We start from the raw sequence: 21,510 nt of genomic DNA on the forward strand, positions 1-21,510 counted from the left end.
CTGAAAGACAGGATCCCCTCAGCCCCTCAAGTTCAGGTCTATAGTGGGATGGTGGAAAAATGACTCCCATGATTAACACGTTACTGTAAAATGATCAGTTGCAGTATTTGCGGAGCACATGATTATAAAATGATTATAAAATAATACGTGAAATGATAATATGGGAAGAAACGGTAGAACTTCAAAAAAGCCTATACCATGGAGATGATGATACATGTGTTATTATCGTGTGCTAATATTCCTTTAATGTTTGTCAATGTCGAAGGTTGTTTTGCCATCCGCGATCTGTTTCCCAATCGGAAACAGCACCGCACGTCACCGGACGTTAGTCAACTGGATATTGTCTTAATAACAGTGTCTGTGTGTTACTGAAGGGTCTCAGATGGCCAATCAGGGACATTCTTTTATATCTAGTCCTACCTCTTGCAACTATTTTTGAAGAGTCGAGCGATCTTAAGTTGCTTTTAGATCCTCTGGCAGAGTCGAGAACAATTTTATCTTGTTTCACTTGTTTTGTTGTCGTACTCTTGTGTTCATTTTGTGTTTCCTCCAGTCCTTATTCATTTGAGCCGTAGTGGTAAGGATATATGTATTTTGTTTATACTTATGCCTATTTTAATGTATTGTTTATATAAGCATGCCAACATCTGGTAATTCTCCGAATTGTAATGCACCAATTTATGGTAGGCAAAGAGCTTTAAAATGTATTGTTTGTGGTACTAAATTTCACTTTGAATGCGTACGGATTCAACCTACTGATAAGAATGATAGCTTACCTATTAGTTTTAAGTGTTCAAGTTGTTGTAATAAGGAAACAGCCTCCAGAGACACTGCGACACATATAAATGTAGGAAAACATGATGTTAATGCAAAAACTAGTATGAACCAAGCTATGGCTGAATCTCAGACAATAAAGGTAAATATATCAAATAAAGATGAACTCCCATCTCTGTTTGCCGTTCAAAAACAAATTAAAATGTCATTTACTAATATGAAACGTGTCTTTTTGAATGAGCTCAAAGCTTTAAAATCAGAAATTGCTGGTCTAAGACACGAAAATAAAGAGTTTAAGTCTATCCTTAAGGAGAAATTTGAAGCTTCTTTTAATCATGGTTCAGAAATGGAACCGTACTCATGGTCACGCGCAAAATGAATACCATTATGAGGCAAACTTTCCTTGTCTTGCAATGACTAAAAAAAAATCAGGAGATGGAACTGGAACTGGCTGTCGAGGAGTCCTCAGATAACAGTAATGGAACATCGACTGAAGTGTATTTATAAATAGAAAGAAATTGTTAAATAAAAACCTAGAATCTAATCAGAATTTAGATGGAGTGATAATAAAAAATCTCCTAAATAGAACATTGGATGTAGTAACCATGAAGTAGAATTGGTTTGTTAGCAACTAGATTTAATTCTGATGCCTCTGCTAAAGATATTGAAGATATTTTCTATGAGCGTATCAAATCCTTTAAGTGTACTAAATTGAGGACGATGTATGAATCTTGTTCATCTTTTCATATTGTCAAAGTAAATAGTCACGATTACAAGTAATCAATGTTCCGGAAATATGGCCTAGTGGTATCCTTATTGGTTTATTTTATGGGAAGTTAAGAACATTTTCTGATTTCGAAAAACTCAATAATTCAAATGGAAGTGCAGAAACGATCAAATAAAATATTAAAATTTGGTATCAGAATGTGCGGGGTCTTAGCACCAAAAAACATCAACTGCTTTTTCCTGTTGTTGCAGACTATTCGTATGATTTTATGGCAGTGACTGAAACTTGGTTTAGTGATATTCATAAAAGTGAAGATTATTTTCCCAATACTTGTTTCAGGACTGAAAAAGTGTATATGAACCGAATATTTATGAAAGAGATGAAAAAGTGTTATGTGATGTCAACAAAAACATTACGGTGATTAGAAAAAAAAAAAAAAAAAAAAAAAAAACAGATCTTGAAATATTCAGTGACTGTCTCTTTTTACCACTACTTTGTGCTTATCTCTACCCGAACTTATCACTTCATATATTTGACAATTTCTTTCGCAGCATTTTTAAGATTACTAGCTGAAACTACGCTCTCTACACAACACATCATTCACATATGAGCATGAATCTCCTTGTCATTCCTCACAACATCTATACATGTCCCTTTACAGACACAAATGAAAGACGTCTTGGTAAAAAAAAATCGACAAGGGGTACCATAAAGGGGAGACTTTTGGAATTATTTTTCAATATCACGCACCGTTTGCAAGATTTGAGCCTACTTCCGGTTAGAGTTTTTAATTTATGTATGATCAGTGTTTTCTTTCTTCTTGTACGCAGTATGTAATAAGCAAATACACCACATACACAATTAACTATAATGCCAGTGATATATGGTGTTTATTGGGCAAACTGGATAATCTACACAAAATGTGGAATCGACCAGTGAAAATGCACGTTTCTAGCACTTGTGGTTTTCGAGATCTCATTGTCGAAAGGATTGGAGACAAACATATAAACTTTTCTTTGGAGACAAACATATAAACCTAGCATTTTAATATATAGATATTATATGAGTATGATATTCTAATAATTAGTGATTACAATGTATCTAAAGTTAATTGAGCCAATAGGAACTTTCTTCTTCTGCCATACATTATTATGCAGTGTAAAGCTGATTGTTTTTTAAAAAAAATATTCGGATGTTATTTGTTATGTTTCCAATCTTGATTTGATTGAATCTAATTTTAATTTAACTGCAACTAAAAGCGTGGAACCTACTGTGAAACCGGATTCCTTTCATTCTCCTAATTAAATTACTATCTTTAAACTGGTTCGTGCACTTGATGGTTAAAATTTACCTAGGTTTGTTTTTCATAGGGGTAATTATTTGGCGTTATATCGTGAGCTAACTGAGGTTGACTGGGCTGATATATTAGTAGCTGAAAATGTTAATTTAGCTCTTAAAGCTGTCGAGAACACAGAGATTCTAGTATGAACAACAATATTCCTATGTACAAATCTCAAACTGGGAACTATCCTACTTGATATTCCAGGAAACTCATTTCTTTAATTAAAGCCAAAGATAAGGGACATAGCACATATAATATGACTGGGTCTACCGTGGACTATTCCTCTTTTGCTAATTACAGAAAACAGTTTAAAAAACAATTTGCAATTGGACAGAGCAAAGTATGTCTAGTGTTGAAGCTGTAGCGTGTAATCCGCAGAAATTTTGGGTTTTTCGTAATAAGATCAAGAATAACAAAAATGTTATTTCTGGTATTACTGTTTTGGTGAATATGTAACTGATCCTAATAAGCTTGTCAATGTATGGACCAATTTGTTTGAATCCATTTACCAAAAGCGATTGATTCCCTACTGTATCGATTTAACATGTATTTCAGGTAATAATACTTTCTATCCTATCTTTACTATTGACCGAGTGATTAAGGTTATAAAAGATTTGAAAGTTAAATCCTTTTAGATGGCATATCGGTCTTTATAATTAAAGGTATTATGAATATTCTTGCTCTACTCTTGTATCAATGTTTTAATTGGAGTTTACTTACTGCCACCTATTCTGATAGATGGAAAACTGTTATTCTTTCTCTAATTCCCAAAACTAATGGGAAAGTCCTTACGACTTTAGACGAATTTCTATTATAGGTATTCTACCTAAAATTTTTGGTAAGTTGATGTATAATTGTTTGTGTAACCATGTTTCTTAAGATATTATGGAACAACAACATAGTTTTATGAAAAACAAATCAACGAACACTAACTTGGCATGTTTTATGTCTGACAGGTTGATACTATATATATATATTGATTTCTCCAAAACCATTGTTAATGTGCCTCGTGACATACTTATAAGAAAACTTAAAGAATATGATTTTATCTATTGATTTTATTATGTGACTTGTATCATATCTTTCTAATAGAAAATTTGTAGTTAGATATTATGATTTTATCTCTGCAGTTCACGGTATTTTCTCAGGCGTCCCTCAAGAGTCTAAGTTGGGACAGCTTCAGTTTCTTTTATTTGTAAGTGATTTGAACGAGAACATTAATTGTTGTTTTCTCATGTATGCTGATGACTTTAAAATTTATAGTTCTATTGATTCTATTGAGTTCACTAAAGGTCTGGGTATAATATTTGATTGTAAATTATTATTTAATAAGCATCTTGAACAGATTATCTCCAAAGGAAGGAGAAATTTAAGTATTATCAAATGGATCTCTAGAGAGTTTATGTTAGTGAAAACTTGTGTTATCTTGTATCTCACTAATGTTAGAAGTAATCTCGAATATTGTTCTAATGTTTTGAACAGAAGTATACAGTACTTCTATAATGATATTGAATCTGTTCGATGTATATTCATATTTACGTTGGAAATTTAAGTTTTTATCACTCAAAGCTAATGATGACATTAGGCACTTACTTGGACTCCTGAAACTATCAGAAAGAAGAACTTCACATGATCTTAAATTATTGCAAGAATGACTTTTTTTATTATTAGTTTAACATCATGTTTCAATGTAATGTTTTATATGTGTAGGACATTGTTATTGAACTTATGTCTGTTATTTTATGATAAATAAATGAATGTATGTCGAACATACGTTGTCATTTTTGTAGGAAATTAGAAGGATATGTGGCGGAAAACGCTACAGAATTTTGAACATGCTTGAAGGAAAAGGAGAAGAATTTAGAGTTTGTTTATAATGTATGTATCAAATTGTTATCGAAGTTAATACCTTAACGATTGACGTTAAGAGCCCAGTTGAGGAACTGTTAATTACAATAATTGTGAAGTAGGTACTTAGTAAGTGGGCCAGAGATTAGTGTATATAAATAGTGGCATTTGAGGGAATGGATTTACTATATGTAGGTGTTCCAGGTTATGATAATAAAGATAGCTGTGACAATGGAAATTATTCAAGTTAGGCTTATTGCTTAGTAGTGTGTAACTAAGATTGAGTCAAATCTGGATTGTCCTATTTCATACTATTGATAGTACTGATTTATGAAATTAATATCACCCAAGAAACGAATAGAACTGATGTCTAGCACGGTAAAGTATTTGTCAACACGAAGATACGCTCCAACATTACTTACAATTTTAACAGGAAGTAATTTTATGCAGAAAGAGTTCTAGGGTTAATTCTAATTGCGGGGGACCCAATACAAACCAGGAAAATAAGTAGAACGTAATGTAACCTAACCAAACTTAACTTAACGTAATCTAACCAAAATTAGGCTATAGTTATCAGAAAAGTATGAATTCTTAAGAAAAAATTCTGACACCCCCATAATTAGAATTTATCCAGAGTTCTATTATTTTTTTAGAAGTATAATGGTAGACTCAACTCCCATCCACGGTTAAGCCCCATCCGTCGTGAATGTTGATTAATGTAATTGCCTGCGAATTAATATACATTTATAGTTGAAATTTTGAATAGATTGTTATGCCAATTAAGATATTGGAACTACGTCGAAAGCATTGAAATAAATAAATGCATTAGCATTATTATAAATAACATTCTGCGAAATACTGAAACCATTGACATCTAGATATGCGTACAGCCATGTATTGTCGGGCAGATGTACATAAAGTGGTACGTGTCACTGAATTATAGATTTCTGTGTTAGTTCTTAGTCTTTGGAATGTCAGTTTGGTGTAAGTTGAATACTGTTACTTCGAACAGAATTTGCTTCTCATTACAGGACCTCATCATTGTCATCCAGAGTCAGTGGTCTGAAGAAATCTTGATATTAACAAATTATTGTACTCTAATGCTATCACTATCCAGGAAAGACCCTACGATTTCTATTATAGATCAGAAAAACGTCCGAGAGTGCAATATCCACCACATTGGAGCCTTCAAATCTTTTAAATGTCGTATTTTCCAATTGTTGGCCTCCACTTTCCCTTGACGTTCCCGCATTTGACTTTTTCTTATGGGGATATATCAAAGACAAAGCATATGCTAAAATGTTGACAAACATATCGGTCTTAAAACATTGCATAAGAGGTGCCATAAACTCTGATACATTAGAATACTGCACCAAACATGGCATGAAATTGACTGCAATTTAGATATTCTTCGTGCCACCAAAGGTACCCATGTGCAAGTATACTGAACTGAAGTGTACTAATTTGCGTTTCACTAAAACTTTTTGAGTTATATTATCATTTTCATGTATAATTAAGACGAAATACAAATTTTCTTTTTCCCAATGTTTGTTTGAAGTGTTAGAGTCTCAGGGTGTACATCCTGTGTTATGCAGATTGCGTAACACAGAAACGTCAAAGAAACATTACAAAATTATACACAGGCTTGGAGACAAGTTTAGACATTCAACAAAGTTATAACACGAACTCATTTTACCATACCACTGAATATGTAATGAAAATTATCATAATACACAATATGGCTCATATACAAAGGTTATCAAAATAATGGAAATACCTGAAGCAAATTCAACTTGTCTAATTAATATGACGTGGAGCCACCATTAGCCTGCAGAACAATAATGATTCGCCGAGGAATTGAGGCGTGTAAGCCATGAATGACTTCCAGAAGAATATTGTACCATTCCTCAAGTAATACAGTACTCAGTTTTGTCACCGAGAGCAGAGGACATCTGCTGTGGAATCTGAGATCCAGAACTGATCACAGATATTCAATAATATTTAAGTATGGGGATTGAGCGGGCAAAGGCAGGTGTTGTAGTTCATCCAGATGTTCATTAAATCACGCCTAAACAGCTCCAGCAGTCTGAATTGGTGCATTGTCATCTTGGAAACTTGGGCCATTGGTCGAAAACAACATATGGACAATAGGATGCACGTAGTCACCTAAAATGTCCTCATAATCACTGTGTATTGCGAGGAGTGATTATATTTAGAAAGAAATATAAGTATAAAAAGCTAGTACTCACCGTAACCAAAGTATTCCTTCAAGTAGCACTTTTGGAAATTCCGGTTTCCATCTTCAGCTTAAAACAGTTTGAAGTGATTTTAAAACATTGAAAAGAAATATGAATGGGTGAAAAAAAGTAACATGTGTTGACCTTTGTTTGGCAAGAAGTTGTTTGCTTCACGTTTTTTATTCCTTTTTATTCATTTTTTCTACCCATCCGTATTTCTTTTCCATGTTTTAAATTCACTTCAAACTGTTTTAAGCTGAAGATGGAAACCAGGATTTCCGAAAGTGCTACTTGAAGGAATACTTTTGTTTGCGGTGAGCACTACCATTTTTTTTTTTTTTTTTTTTTTTTTACTTATTTTTATTTCTGTTCTCATAATCATTAGCAGTAATGTGTCATGTGAGCGTAGTCACAAGACCCACGGAATACCGGGAAATTGCTATCCGCAACGTTACAGAGCAATGTTTTACGGTAGGAAAGAGACAGTTACGAGTAAAATCTTCTCTAGGCGTACACTTATGTCTAAAATGATTGTCGCATATCTATAACTGTCTTCTTGTAAGAATATAATTTGATAATGATTTTGCAGGCTACTTTTAATACTGATACTATATGTATAATCGGGAAATGTATATTTGTGGTAAATTTAATAGGAAGAGAATTATAAATACGAAAATTAGAATGAGTAAAACAAAATGTTGCTAAATGGACAAGAAAGTTTTATTTTCGTTTTATTGTTCTTATTTACTGCTCTTTTGACATGAAATTTACCACATATATGTCTTTACCGATTATACACATACTAAGATTATAAGAAATACCGGGCGAATTCGTTATCAAATTATATTCCTACAACATATTTATAGACATGCGACAATAATTTTGGACATGAGTGTACATAATATGATCTGTTGTCAGAAATAATGTGCAAGAGGACTCATTAGACCACAGTACACATTACTAATTATCGATCCTATTATTGGTCCATTTTGGGTGTTCTTGGTACTATTTTCGTAGCGCTAAATGAAATTAAATCTTTCAATTTTACGTCCCACGTTATGCTGGGTAGGTTAAAGAAGACGCCGATGATGAGAAATGAATGAAATGGTGGAATGAAGAAAGTAGGAGGAAACGGGACAACCCCGAGAAAACACACACAAAGTATTTGTCCACCACAAAGCCCACATGGCGCGATCTGGGATCGAATCATGGACCCCATGCACCAGACATGAACGTCCTACCACTGAGACACCGCGGTCTCTGTAGCGCTAAAGCATTGTTGTGTTGATCAGTAATTTGGATGTTCAGGTTATGTAACACACATCGAACTGTAATTGTCGCAATAGGCTATTCCAGGTGCTGATGAAGTTCCGCAATCACTTTTGTCGCATTTATTATACGATCCTTGGTAATAATCCTCTTTCATGCTCTGCGATGCTTGTCTCTGGGGCTTCTTTTCCATTGACCATTATTTTTCGCAGATGTTATTTTGCTACAAGTTTTGTAGACCAACACACCTTCGACACTGTTCCTCGGACACGTCTAACACAGTGGCTTCCTTAGATACACTTGCTCCAACTAACCGGGCACCTATTTTCTATTCGCTTGTGCCTGTCTGACATCGCCTAACACATCACGAACACCAGTTAGGTGCTGCACACCTTTTCACTTCATACATCTTACGTGTTGCAAACTACACGTGTTTCCATTATTTTAATAAACATCTGTAATGATAAGAAATTTAATGCATGATAGAAGTTATTTGAAGATTTAATTTTTTTTAAAGAATATGTATCGAATACCTAATAGTTTTTATCTTTGAGAAATACCCTTTCATGAAAAAGGGAACGGTGAATAACATAAATTTTATATTACGTACTTCAGCACATGAGGCGCTCTACCTCATTCTAAAATAGCTTCAATATACATCTTAGTAGGAACTGAAACATTGTCTGTATTTCTTTAAAGATACTTGATGTTGAACCTACATTCTGTATTATGACTTGTATGTCTGCCAAAGCTGATAGCACATATACAACTCGACATTCGTCAACGTGTGGTTCCACTCCGAGCAGACTGATAAATCTCAAATTATGTCAGCATGTTGCAGGTGACCTCACTGCAACCTAAATTGTTGAAAAGACTATTTATTTCAACGCTAGACAAGTTGTATACAGAAGGTAGCATACTCAAAATGAAGGATTTTTACCTTTGATTTTCACTCAGAAATGTAGTTTCAATATTTAAGATAATAGTCTCAATTTGTGCATCAACCTCTTGGTAATTATTGCTTTTCTTAATTATTACTACATTTATTTAAATTATATTAAAATATTTTCCTTTAATATGCGTTTTTTTTAACCGAATTTTCAACCACTACTTCTATCCTGAGGTCTTCATTAGGGTGTAAACTTCTTCCAAGAGAGTGCGGATCCTTCAGATTATTCATAGTTCCTCTCTTTTCTTATGAGGCTAATAAATATGTGCATAATACCAAAAGAACGAATAACACCTTCCTTTAAATGTGCTGGCCCATTTTGTTTACTGTTGCCAGATACCAATTCTCTCCTGTCACCACAATATTGTACACAAAATCACCAAAATAAAGTTTCAGATTAATACTTCGGTTATTTTCTTTTGAAGTTTCATGCTTGCAATTTGAAAAAAATGTTGATAATTTCCAACTTTATTTTACTATGTGATCATATAATCACTAATTTTTTATTAATTTTGTAAAGGATTTAAGGTCTGATAGACACGACTATTTTTCATCTTCGAGGCATTATGAGGTAATTGTATGATTCCATCGTTTATCAAGACATCCAAAGTCTAAATTTAAACCTGATTGTTTTGTTCTAATGTAATATGATTCATCTATTCTTTTAGATATGATGATATTTTGTGAAAAGTTTTGACATCCTTTGTGGTATGTCTAGAATCATGTAAATGTTTCGATAACCCTGATACTGATGAATCATTTTCTTTAGAAACCCTAATGTGTTCTTTATTCCTAGTTTCTATATTTCTTGTAGTCCTACCTTTGTATGTTTGGCCACAAACTATGTCATCTCATAAATTCTTGAATGCATTTCTTGCTTATGAAATAGCATTTTTTTTTTTTTGTATTCTGTTAGATGCATTTCTAAATTTTGAATGATACGCGGAATCCGTATTTTTCTGTCACTTTCTGTAATTTGCATGAAAATCTAGGCCATAATGAGAACGAGACCTAATTATTGGAGTTGTTCGAACTTAGTATATCATTTACCTTATCTTTGTAGAGATTGTTGTCTCATTTCTTAACGTGTTCCTGGAGTAACTATTTATTCTTCTGGTCGTCTAATTGTAAACTTCTTCTGGACGTCTAATAATATTTTCCTGTTATGATACTATTTTATACACTTTCAGAAATAAACTTATCCAAACGTTTGCCTTAATTTTAAATGGATGTACCGATTTTTTATTTTTTTTATTTATATAAAAACTGGTTGCATTATAGATTTCCTTCCCACTATGGCCTAGATTGTCATGTAAATTACAGAAGGTCGCACAAATATATGGGTTCTACATATCACTTAAAGCACTCAGAAATTTAGAAAAAAAATAATAATAAAACATCTAATGTAATACAAAAGCTATTTCGTAAGCGGGAGGGTACATTCAGGAATTAATGAGGTGACATGTGTTTGTGCTCAAACATACATAGGCATGACTAAAACAGATATAGAAACTAGAATTAAAGAACACATTAGAAATTCTAAAGAAGAGAATTCAGCTGTATCGCGCTTATCGAAACATTTACATGATTCTAACATATCATAAATGATGTTAAAATTCTTCACAAAACATCATATCTAGAAAGAATATTATTTGAATCATAATACGTTAGAACTAAGCAAACAGATTTAAATTTAGATATTAAATGTCTTGACAAATAGTTGGATCATATAATATTAATCCGAAATTGTAAAAGTGTATAAGATTTTTGGTGATTTTTTGAGTACAATTTTGTGATAACATTGAGAATTGGTATCTAACAACAGTAAGCAAAATGAACCAGCATGTTTAAGGAGAGGACCTATTAGTTCTTTTGGTGTTATGCACATATTTATCAGTCTAACCAGAGAGAAGAGGAACCATGAATATCTGAAGGATGAACATTCCCTTTGAAAACAAATTTGGTTATTTTTTTCTTTCTTTCTTTTTGAGAAAAATATAAACTCATTAGAATTTTGTTAGAAGTCTCCTTCTTTTCCACAATGATAATAATAAATTATGTCTTACATTTCTTTCTATAATGTGGTTTATTTAAAATCTAATTATGCTTGTAGACAAATAATTTTAAAAAAAGCCACGAAACAGATATTGTAACGTGGCTTGTATTATAGTATTTCTTGTGTTAGAACTGCAAAATCATGAACGAAAAGACTTACTAGGATTCGAACATCAAATCTAATACTTATCCGAGCTGTTACACCTCCAGCTTTATTTGAACCTGCTGACATGCTTACAGAAAGCGAGCGCGCTAATCTCGTGAGATATGAAATAGTTTTACTGAAAAAAAAAAAAAAAAATGAATCGTGACCCTTCTACCTCCAAAATGATGTACAAACGACAAAGAACTACGAAATAAAATTTAAAAATGTTAATATGTCATTCGCTTGTTAAGTAAAAACTAAGATAATACTATATCCTTAGAAAATAGATGAAAGACTTCGTGTGAGTTTGTTTACATTTTGTTCTATATCCATTATTAAGGATTATTTATTAATTTAAAAAAAAAATCTGATAATGCTTACCAATTCACTTTTTGGATATCGAGTATCGTAAACAAACAATCTGTTGTTTAGATGTAGTCCTTTAACAACGATTTTTTTGTTATTCGCTTCCTTATTATTAAAATGAAAAATTTGGATTTTTAAGGCTTAAAAAACAAAGTAAAAAGTAACACGTTTTAAGGCTATGTATTCTCAAATAGAGACCTACATCATTTGTTTTTTTTTTTTTCTTTATATATTACATGTGCCGTGCGTTCGGGGACTGTGAACCTTTATGATTTGTTTTTCATTTTTTAAAATTGTCATTATTACTATTATCATTATAGTATTATGTTTAATCCTTGAGCATGTTATAAACAACAGAAGCTCAAATAGTACCTGTGCAAATAAAAAAAAAGAACATGTGCTCATCTTTGTACAAAAATGTATAATTATACACTGTTTTCTTTTGTTATATTTTAATATATATAAAAAAATTACCTGCAAGGTGCGTGGATTTTTGTGATGAAGGCATTGGATGAAGAAATATTTAGAAACCAATTATATCCTTTTTTCTTTTGTCATGAGCAGTATACAATATAACAAACTTTTTTTCTTCTTTAGTGCTTCGTAACTTTTGTTCATATAATAATCTACTATGTAGTTTTGCAGTTAACTGATTCTTGCTTTGTTAAGTATATATAATATATATATTAATTTCCATTTTTCTTCTTTAACCAGGATTATACACAAAAACATATGGTTTGGACAGCTCTACAACACATTTATACATTTCTACCTAAAGGAAGACCGGTTTTTTTCTTATATTTTTCACAATTATTCATAAACATATTTATAACCCATATTTATAGATATATATTATATTATATATATGTATATATCACAACAATCCTTGGATAGCAACTCGAATTCAACTTGTGAACTAATATTTAACAACTATTCATAATGTTTACATGGACAATATTAAAAAAAAAAAGAAATTTCTCTTTTTCTTGATTCTTATAGCTTTTAGGAACAAATATGGCATTTTTTTATCATAAAGAAACAAGATTATTTTTTTTAACAAAAAACAAATGAAGCGCTTATTTATTTATTTTATCATCTCTCTTGCATTCAGTCGCAATACGTTTAAACGAATTTTTTTAAATATATTATTGATTATTTATTATATTCCTTTCAAGATTCGTGTCACACTTTAATACTAACAATGATCTTTCTTTAAAACACAGAAAGTTTATATTTATATTGTTCTTTGTAAATATTTTGTCATTAGCACCATCAACTAAGTTGTAGAGAGAGAGGAGTTTTTTTTTTTATGTTTTTTTTAAAAAGAGAAGAACCCGTTCGAACTTTTCGACCATTTTTCATGAAATACAACTAGTTGGTATCGCCATATTTGTTAAATAGTTAGAAACCGTATTGCTTTGCTTACACTGAAGACAACAACCGTGTTATCAAATTAAAATAACAAATCATATACACTGTTCTCTTTACAAACAGTATAAAACAAGTCAAATTAATGTATATGCATTTCTCATGAATGGACATGAATTGAAAAAAATATATGAAACAAAGTGTTACATATACGTAATTAAAATCAATACCATAAATACTACTTTCTCATTTGGCACTCTCTGTCTCTTTTACGCCAGAAAAAAATTTACAAGTGAGCACGTTGTTTCATACCTTTTTTTTTAAATAGTAAAAATGTCCTTTCTTTTCTTTCTTTCATAATCATTTTAAAATATTATTAATTATTATTGTTTAATACCATAGATATATATGTGTATATGGATGTATAATGTCACTGACTCGCACGGCGCTAGTGGTTCAAAAAGAAGCAACGATGTTATTGAATTTGTCGATATTCTTCTGTTTTATTTTTATTTTATTTTATTAGATGAAAGGGGAGGAAAACAAAAAAAAATTGTAAAAATTCCTGATGATGCACACAACACGTGTTTTTTCTTTCTTTTCAGCACACACACACACACACACACACATACACACACACAACACACCGATGATTTTTTTCTTTTATTATTATTATTATTTATTTAAATTGAAGTACTAGTTCCTTAGTACTTTTTTTTTTTAAGTATTTCAACACTTGTATTTTGTATGAACTGGGCAGAAGTTTTTTTTTTTGTTTTTTTTAAACAAATCAGTGACAACTTGTTGCTCCGGTTTCTTTAGTTGATTTGACTAGTTATCTTTCTTTCTGTTTTAAGGTAAATTAATTAATTAACTCTTTTTTTTCTTGACTAAATATAACTCAACAATATATATATATTTATTTATATATATATATATATATATTCTTTTAGAGTAACACGGTTCACAAAGACCATCACAACTAATCACATATCCACTTCTCACAGAAGTGTCTAGTTTTAAAAAGTAAAATATCGTTTATTTGTTCTTATGTTTTTTTTTTTTTGTTTTCTAAAAGTTGTTTTTTTTATTAATATTTCTTTGACACGATCATGTATGTAGTAGGAAATGTGACAACAGTAATGGCCATGGATGATAAGAGTATTAAGTAAGTAAGTACAGTGTTCATGGATTGTCGCGTGATGGGAGCAAATTCAGCGAGCGCATATTTTCTTCTTCCTCTTTCTCTTTTTTTTTCAATTTTTTTTTTTTTTTCATTTTAAACAGTCGTTTCTATCCTTGTTTGTTTCCCATATTTCACTTGGAAAGGCCTGTCTCATACGCTGTCAACACTTGCGAATCGTTGGCCTGAGTGGTCGCAGACGTGGACGTGACGATGTCGTGGGCCATGCCCAGCTTCTTCCCTTCGTCGCTTACGCTTTCTGTGGCACCAGATGCAAAATCCAATGAAAAGAACCCAGGCCACACCAAGACCAACACCCAACAGCATGAAAGGATTAATTTGTGATTCTTGTACACCTTCAAGTATAAAGAAAACATTGTTAGTACGGTTAAGGTATAATAAAGATTTTAGGTTAAGTAATATCATAACACTTAAAATACTGGCAAAATTACAGATTAAAGGAGATTACTAATTCGTTTCTCTCGAGATAAAGGAGAGTATCTCTATTTTGTTTTTAAACTTTTTTAGGAGACAAGTTTAAAGATTTTATCATCAATTATTCTATCTTGTTGTGTTAAAATTTAACTTGATTTCGTCAGTTATATACTTAAAACAAAGGAAATTAAACTAAATTTTAAAAGAAGACGATAAAATAAATAATGACAAAAGGTTTAAACTTATCTCCTGGAAAATTTAAGAAAATGAGATACGCCCTTTTGTCTCGAGAGGGATGAATTATTCTATTGGCGGTGAAAAGTTTTGTTTTCTTACTCCTTTAGGGGGTATAGTATTATTTTCGTTACATGTGGTTTTGAAGTATAAATCAGTGAAGTTTTGTGAACTCTTCAATGTGTTTCTTGTTTATTTGAGCATAGGAAATAAGAGCAAAAGTACGATTTCTTTGTCATAAAGAGAATATATTTCCCCCATAAATTACCAGAAACGAAGTTTAAATTAGTCATCTCACTCTTCTTATTATTAAAGAACAAAAACATGAATGGGCTGGAAACTTTTTTCTTTTTTTGCTAGCAACAGTATTAGAGAAAGACGGCACACTAACTGTAAAGTAGAATATCCATCTTTGGTGCGCAGAATCGCAAGTTTGATTCTCATTTGAGTTTTGTGGTCCATAAACAACGTGTGCGTATGTTTTTATCAGGTACTTTACTTCATTCTAGTCCCTGGTTCTCGCTCCGTCAATTCTCTTATCGCATTCATTTGCACTTATAACTTGCTTCCGTTAGCTTGATATGTTAAATATGTTTCTGTTCTATATGAGACGATTCATACGAAATATATATCTAGCACTTACAACTCTATGAATTCTTATTTCGATGGCTTCACACTACCATCATTATTAAAAGCAAATGATCAAGCAAATTAGATTTGAAGAAAGTAAGATATGATCATATATGAAGAATCGTCAAGACGAAAATAAAGAGATAACGAGTATACTAGGTAATGAAATGTAAAATTTAAGCTGAGCAAATTTACTGCCTAAATACATTGTAATTTAAAACAAATTAAGTTCACAAGGAGAAGCAAAAATCATTGCTCAGACGTTTCGATCCTTCATAAATGCGTACAAAAACAACTATTCGAGAAAGAATTAGTATAGTAGTCCATGATTCTATGTTCTGATATTAGCGTACAAATCCTTTCCATGACATTTCTCATTTGAGCTACCGATAGTACATTCGATGCAACGATGAATTTCATACTCGCTCCCTTGAATGTACCGTTTTCAGTATTTTTGCTAATTCAACATTAAACAATGGTAATGACAATACTGTTTACTTTATCCATTACCAAATATAAACGCAAAAAAGGGCACGTTAATGGTTACAAATTGTTTAATAGTTCGAAATCAGAAACCAAGATATGTAATAACAGGTGTCTCATGCACGACGTTCATAATTCAGTTGCAAGGTGTATGACACTCTTGACAGTGCTATAAGAAATTAGTATAAAAAATTAATATTTTAAATAACGCTTGTATTGAAAAATTCTTGGAAATTCTCTCTTTGCAAATGTACATACATACGTGTACGTTTGAGAGGAAGAAATGGCTTCGTCCAAGGTTGCACTGGACTCTTTCACTTCTTTTTATTTGGTAAGGAAGAAAGAAAATTCCTTACAAAGCCTTTCAATCTGTAAGATCATATCTAAATTTAACACTTACATCAGTGATTTAGTTATTCAGTTCGTGTTGTTAGTAAAATTGGGATGTTCCCTTTGGTCGAAGCACGACAGAACAGGCTGAAAAGCCAAGAGTAAGTTTGTGGTCAGTGCCAGAGCAATAAACAACAAACAAACGATGTAGTGTGTGCAATATAGTTAATTTCTTGCGCTAGTGCGACGAACAGAGGGTACAATATGTAATTAACGTTAATATATATCTGTAGTGAAAGTATTGTGAAAAAATATTTCATCATTAATAATGTTTAGTTTCGTTATTGACAAAAAGAAGTAAAATTTAAATTATGCAACATGCAGAGCGGTACGCCAATGAAGTCATCTCTTCCTAAAGGAATCCAGAAGCACTCAAGAAAATTTGTGTACCAGTTATTTGGGAAAATGGAATAATCAATTATCGCTAAAGGAACAATGATTACCAACCGGTCAACCGCGTCTCCCGCAAGTATAGTGCAAAACGTAATTATTGGACCGAGCACAAGAAGTGATTTATCACGTCAAAATCAATCAGATTCCTGTGTTAACATATCTATATATTTCGACTTGTAATTTATAGTGTAAACTGTTCGTGTAGTGATTCTTAAGTTTTGTGAATTAAAACATAAACACACAAATTCATCTATCCTTTAAAATTATACAATTATATATAACATGATAGTATAAATCTATATGTCAAGGCATATAAATATTTAATTTGTTCTTTCTCTTCCAGGTAATTTAAATTAGTGTTATTACAACTCAACACCATTTATATTATTGAGGTGTATCGGAACTTGTGGAACAATTAAAATCCATCTTTAGCGTATATTGCCCAAGTGTTCTGACCCGAACTCTGTGTTCCGAACCATGTAGTCCAGCGGCTATATATCAGCTTTGTTGGTACTTCCGAACCAACGTTGAGACTAACCTGGTGCTGGATAATTCTTAGTTCCCATTTAGGATACGTTAAAATTGGCTTCTGCCCTTCACGGGGATTGAACTCTATGAATGTCATAGAATGTCTTCCCGACCATAGAGAAGCAGGAGCTAAAACCAATAATGTCAAAGGGGTCACAGACAGATTGAAGCAAATAATGATCTTTTGTGGCAAGATATTGAACTAAGTGATACAAAATTTGATTTTTTAAAATTGTAATTATTGTAATTTTTTATGATTTACAATTTACTAACATCAAGAACGCTTAAACTCTTCTCTGTCTCTTTACTTTCTTATTTGCCTGTTCTACGTGGTCTCTTGTTTCGCTTTGCTGGCCTAAGAAAGCTTCCTAATATACATGACTCCTCGAATTGCTACCCGTTCAGCATGATCGGAGATATTTTCCAAGAAGCCACAGCTCGCATACACACCTTTATTCCCATACTGTTTGGCAGGTAATACTAAATCTTCTGCTTTCAATGGCTCCAACAAGTCATGTTATGTCACTGTCTTGAGGTACGATACAGCATTCTGCCGTAATTTTTCACATAGACTTATGGACTGTGAGCTGCCTCTCCCTACTCCTTGCTCGGTTGTTACATAAATTGTTGCAACAATGATTTGTTTTTACTCAAAACCTCCCTGCTCTGCAATCACAGAAGAAAGACCTAGTTCTTTACCGGTAGGTAACGTTCCCATAATAGCCGACACGTTCCCACGTTGAATGGCTATGTTAATGCGTTGAATCAGGAAAGATTTTGCTGGAGTGATCCTGATTTAATTGATAGACGGTGGCCGATTTCATTTATAAATTTGAGGTCATCTTCTTCCCAAGAACCGCTAGACTCAATTGCTATTGCAACAAAACAATGGTTATCGAGTAGATTACTATATTTATTCCTTTTTTCTTTTGCTCTTCGAGCAGCTACGAGTCCAAAGTATATGTATATTTCAAAGTTAAATATATGGAGTAACTTTTCGGCAACAACCCCTTCATGATGCCGGAGATTCTTAAAATTTCGATATAAGAACTCTTCCCTCGAAGATTTCTAAAACTTTGCAAAATTTGATGAAGATTAATAATAAAAGAACCTAGTAAAAATTTCGAGAAAAAGAAAGACAGAAAAAAGCGCAAATGAATAATCATTTTTTAAAGTGCACATTGCAATTTAATGTATTGTGTAATTGTCTTCTTTTTGTTTTTTCATATAGTCTTAACTAATCTCACTGAATCTAATTTTCTTGCCATTTTCATAATTAATTGTGCAAAATGCCGTCCAAATGATTGAGATAAGTATTTTCTTCCTTCATTCAATACAACCTTAAGTACAATATTTATTTTTTATCAGTATATTAAGTGACGAAACAACTTAAAAGAGTCGATGCTCTACCTTAAGTCTATTTGGAGTTAATTGTTTTAACACATTATTTTTTTAACCGCAAAACATTGATAATGGTAGGAAATAATAAACAATATAGATCACTGACATTGTTGTACACGACGTTCGGGATTATTTAATGACGTAATAGAAAGTATATAAATAATAAAATTTAAAATTATTCTTATAGAAATATTCAAATGATAAAATGGCAATTCGACGCTATGTTTCGATGACCAATTCTTATCTTCCTCAATCATCAGTTTTTGTACAATGGAGGAAACTGATAAAAATGTGTAATTCTACAAGGTGCATAATTTCTTAAAAACGCATGAAGATGATGACAATTGATTTTCGAAGCTAAGGGTCAAATTCCCGTTTTACCATTTGGATTCTTCTCATGTTTGAGGTGTTAGAATTTAAGAAAACGTTGCACCAGTCATTAAATACTTCCTTTGTTTTTTGACGTTAAAAGATTCTCTAAAATTGCGAAAACACTTGAAATATTATTGACATAATTTAATTATATTTGTTTTAGAAACTTGAAATAATTGTATCACTTGAAGAACTCCAAATAATAGGAAGTACACAATATTCTGTTGGTATTACTTGCGAATGACTTCATTTTCGAATTATAATGGGTGTGCTGCAATAATTTATATTATGTATATAGTGTGCCCTTATTCTATAGCGCGTTAACCGTTAAGCTACTCAAAAATCCGAAATGCTATTTTTTAATTTTTCTTTTCATATAGGCGATTTAATTTAATATATGCATTCGCATTTCCTTAGAAACAGATTGACTTTTACATTTGAATGACAACGGAAGCTGTAAAAAATAAAAGTATACTTTTTATTCTTTTAATTAATAGCACAGTATGTTTGTTGCTCTACGAAAATAAGTTAAAATCAAGAACAATTACAACAAATTTAACATTATATAAAGCAAGAACTACTCATCTTGATACAGTATTTTTCTACTTCTGAATATATTACAGAATCGTAAGTAGTTAAATGTTATTTTTAAGACATGGGTAAACAAAAAGGTAGTGGGAATAGAATAAAAGGGAAAGATAAAATTACACAGTTATCTTCCAGCTTCATGTGACAGAATCTCACCACACGTGACCAAAGTTGTCTTGTCTGTGTTTGTATTTTCTAATGTGTCTGGTTTACATTCTATAAAGTTTTACGGTATTCAACTTACATTTATGTAATCAATTTCACCTATCCCCACTAGCTTTTTTAATACTCTTTTTTATTTATGATTGTGTAATACATATAGACCACAACAAGGTGAGTAGTTTTTAGTTTTTATATTAATATTATTAACAAGTTCCACACTATTTTAAAACATCTTTCATAAAACATTCGTTTTAAATTACAATTATCAGTGCAAACACCTTGAGCTTTCTTATGAATGACAAATTAGAATAAATTACATGCACCACTTAAAAAGCATGCTTATCACGTATTTTCAGTTTAAAAGCACATCAATCAACATTAATAACATAGGCCACTCAAAGTGCATAATAGTAATCAGGTACAAGATAAAGCATACAATAATAATATTAAAAAGAAGAAGAAGCAGTTATTTGATTCATCATCAATGTTAATGCTACTTCATACCTGTCATGTTATCATTGTACACAGAGCTTCTTCGCGGTTAAGAGGTTAGCGTACGCGCCTGTGGCGTGGGAGACCCGGGTTTGATTCCCGGTGGAGCTCATTTAGTTCGGATTCCACGTTAATAAGTAGGTCCCGTCTCATATAGACTCGCTGCTGAAGGGGACGTTGAACTCAAAATCAACTCAACTCAACTCAACCATTGTACACAGTTTTTAAGAGATAAAATACATTATCTTCTAAATCGTTGGTACTTATTTTCCAAAATGGTCTTGAAATTTTTTGTTTGAATTATTTTTACGATTCGGCTAAGGAAACCTGCTTGGTTTATTCTCTGTAAAGGTTCATGTTTTTCCGGAAACTAAATTTTGTCAAAATGTCATCCTATTTGTTATAACAAGTCTGAGGCAGTATATGTACCTTGTTAAATTCTTTTTCACATTTCTTCCTAGGAGAGCAGTAACATTTAAGTTAGGCTTTTCAAAATCTGTTTAGTCAATTAGTTACTCATGGATGTGATGGAATGCAAATTCAATTTTTCTTTTTAGTTTTTCTTGCTTTGACAACTTTACATATATTTAATGACTTCTTGTCTTGTCTTATAAGATATATTGATGGTAACCATATAAGTTTCCTATTCTATATAAGACTTTCATGAGCGCATGTGACGACCTAGCATGTATATATGGATTACCTGAAGTAGCTTCGCATAAACTTTGGTATAGAATTTACTAAATTGTGAAGTTTAATAAATTAATATCATCATTGATTTCTTTCTCACCTATGATCTTTGTATTCTTAGTGTATGATTCTTAATTAACTGATCAAATAAATACTGAAATGATTTGTAAAGAAATAGTGTTATCTACATAACGATAATATTTAGTAAATTTTTATTTGGAGAAATCTAGAATGTACACTATATTTGGTAAAAAGCGATGAGAGTGGTTGTCCACCGGACTGTTGATAAATCTCATTCTCATTTTTAAAATGTTATTTTTAAAATAAATTTCAAGGAATTTTTAACATAAGTAATTTTGTGTTTAGGTAGCTGGCTTTTTCTCCTTAAAACCTCTAAATAATATATGACTAAATGTTAAGAGAGAAAGAGTCGATTTGTTCTTGATATC

General features: G+C 31.8%; 1 protein-coding gene across 5 annotated transcripts in view; it reads right to left on the reverse strand.

Annotated features, from left to right (window-relative positions):
* Nucleotides 1-11,873: 11,873 nt before the first annotated feature.
* The window catches only part of LOC145662942 (tolloid-like protein 1), a 964,318-nt gene continuing 954,681 nt past the window's right edge, over nt 11,874-21,510 (reverse strand). For 4 of the 5 annotated variants that reach the window (XM_081728975.1, XM_081728973.1, XM_081728974.1 and 1 more), the window contains one exon: nt 11,874-14,619. In XM_081728975.1, coding sequence (XP_081585101.1) covers nt 14,417-14,619 — 203 coding nt within the window. In that variant the 3' untranslated portion in view covers nt 11,874-14,416. The remainder of the gene's footprint in view (nt 14,620-21,510) is intronic. The other variant, XR_014127127.1, reaches the window with a different exon arrangement.

Source organism: Thermobia domestica, chromosome 10 (genome assembly GCF_964235325.1).
Source record: "Thermobia domestica chromosome 10, izTheDome1.hap1.1, whole genome shotgun sequence".
NCBI lineage: Eukaryota > Metazoa > Arthropoda > Insecta > Zygentoma > Lepismatidae > Thermobia > Thermobia domestica.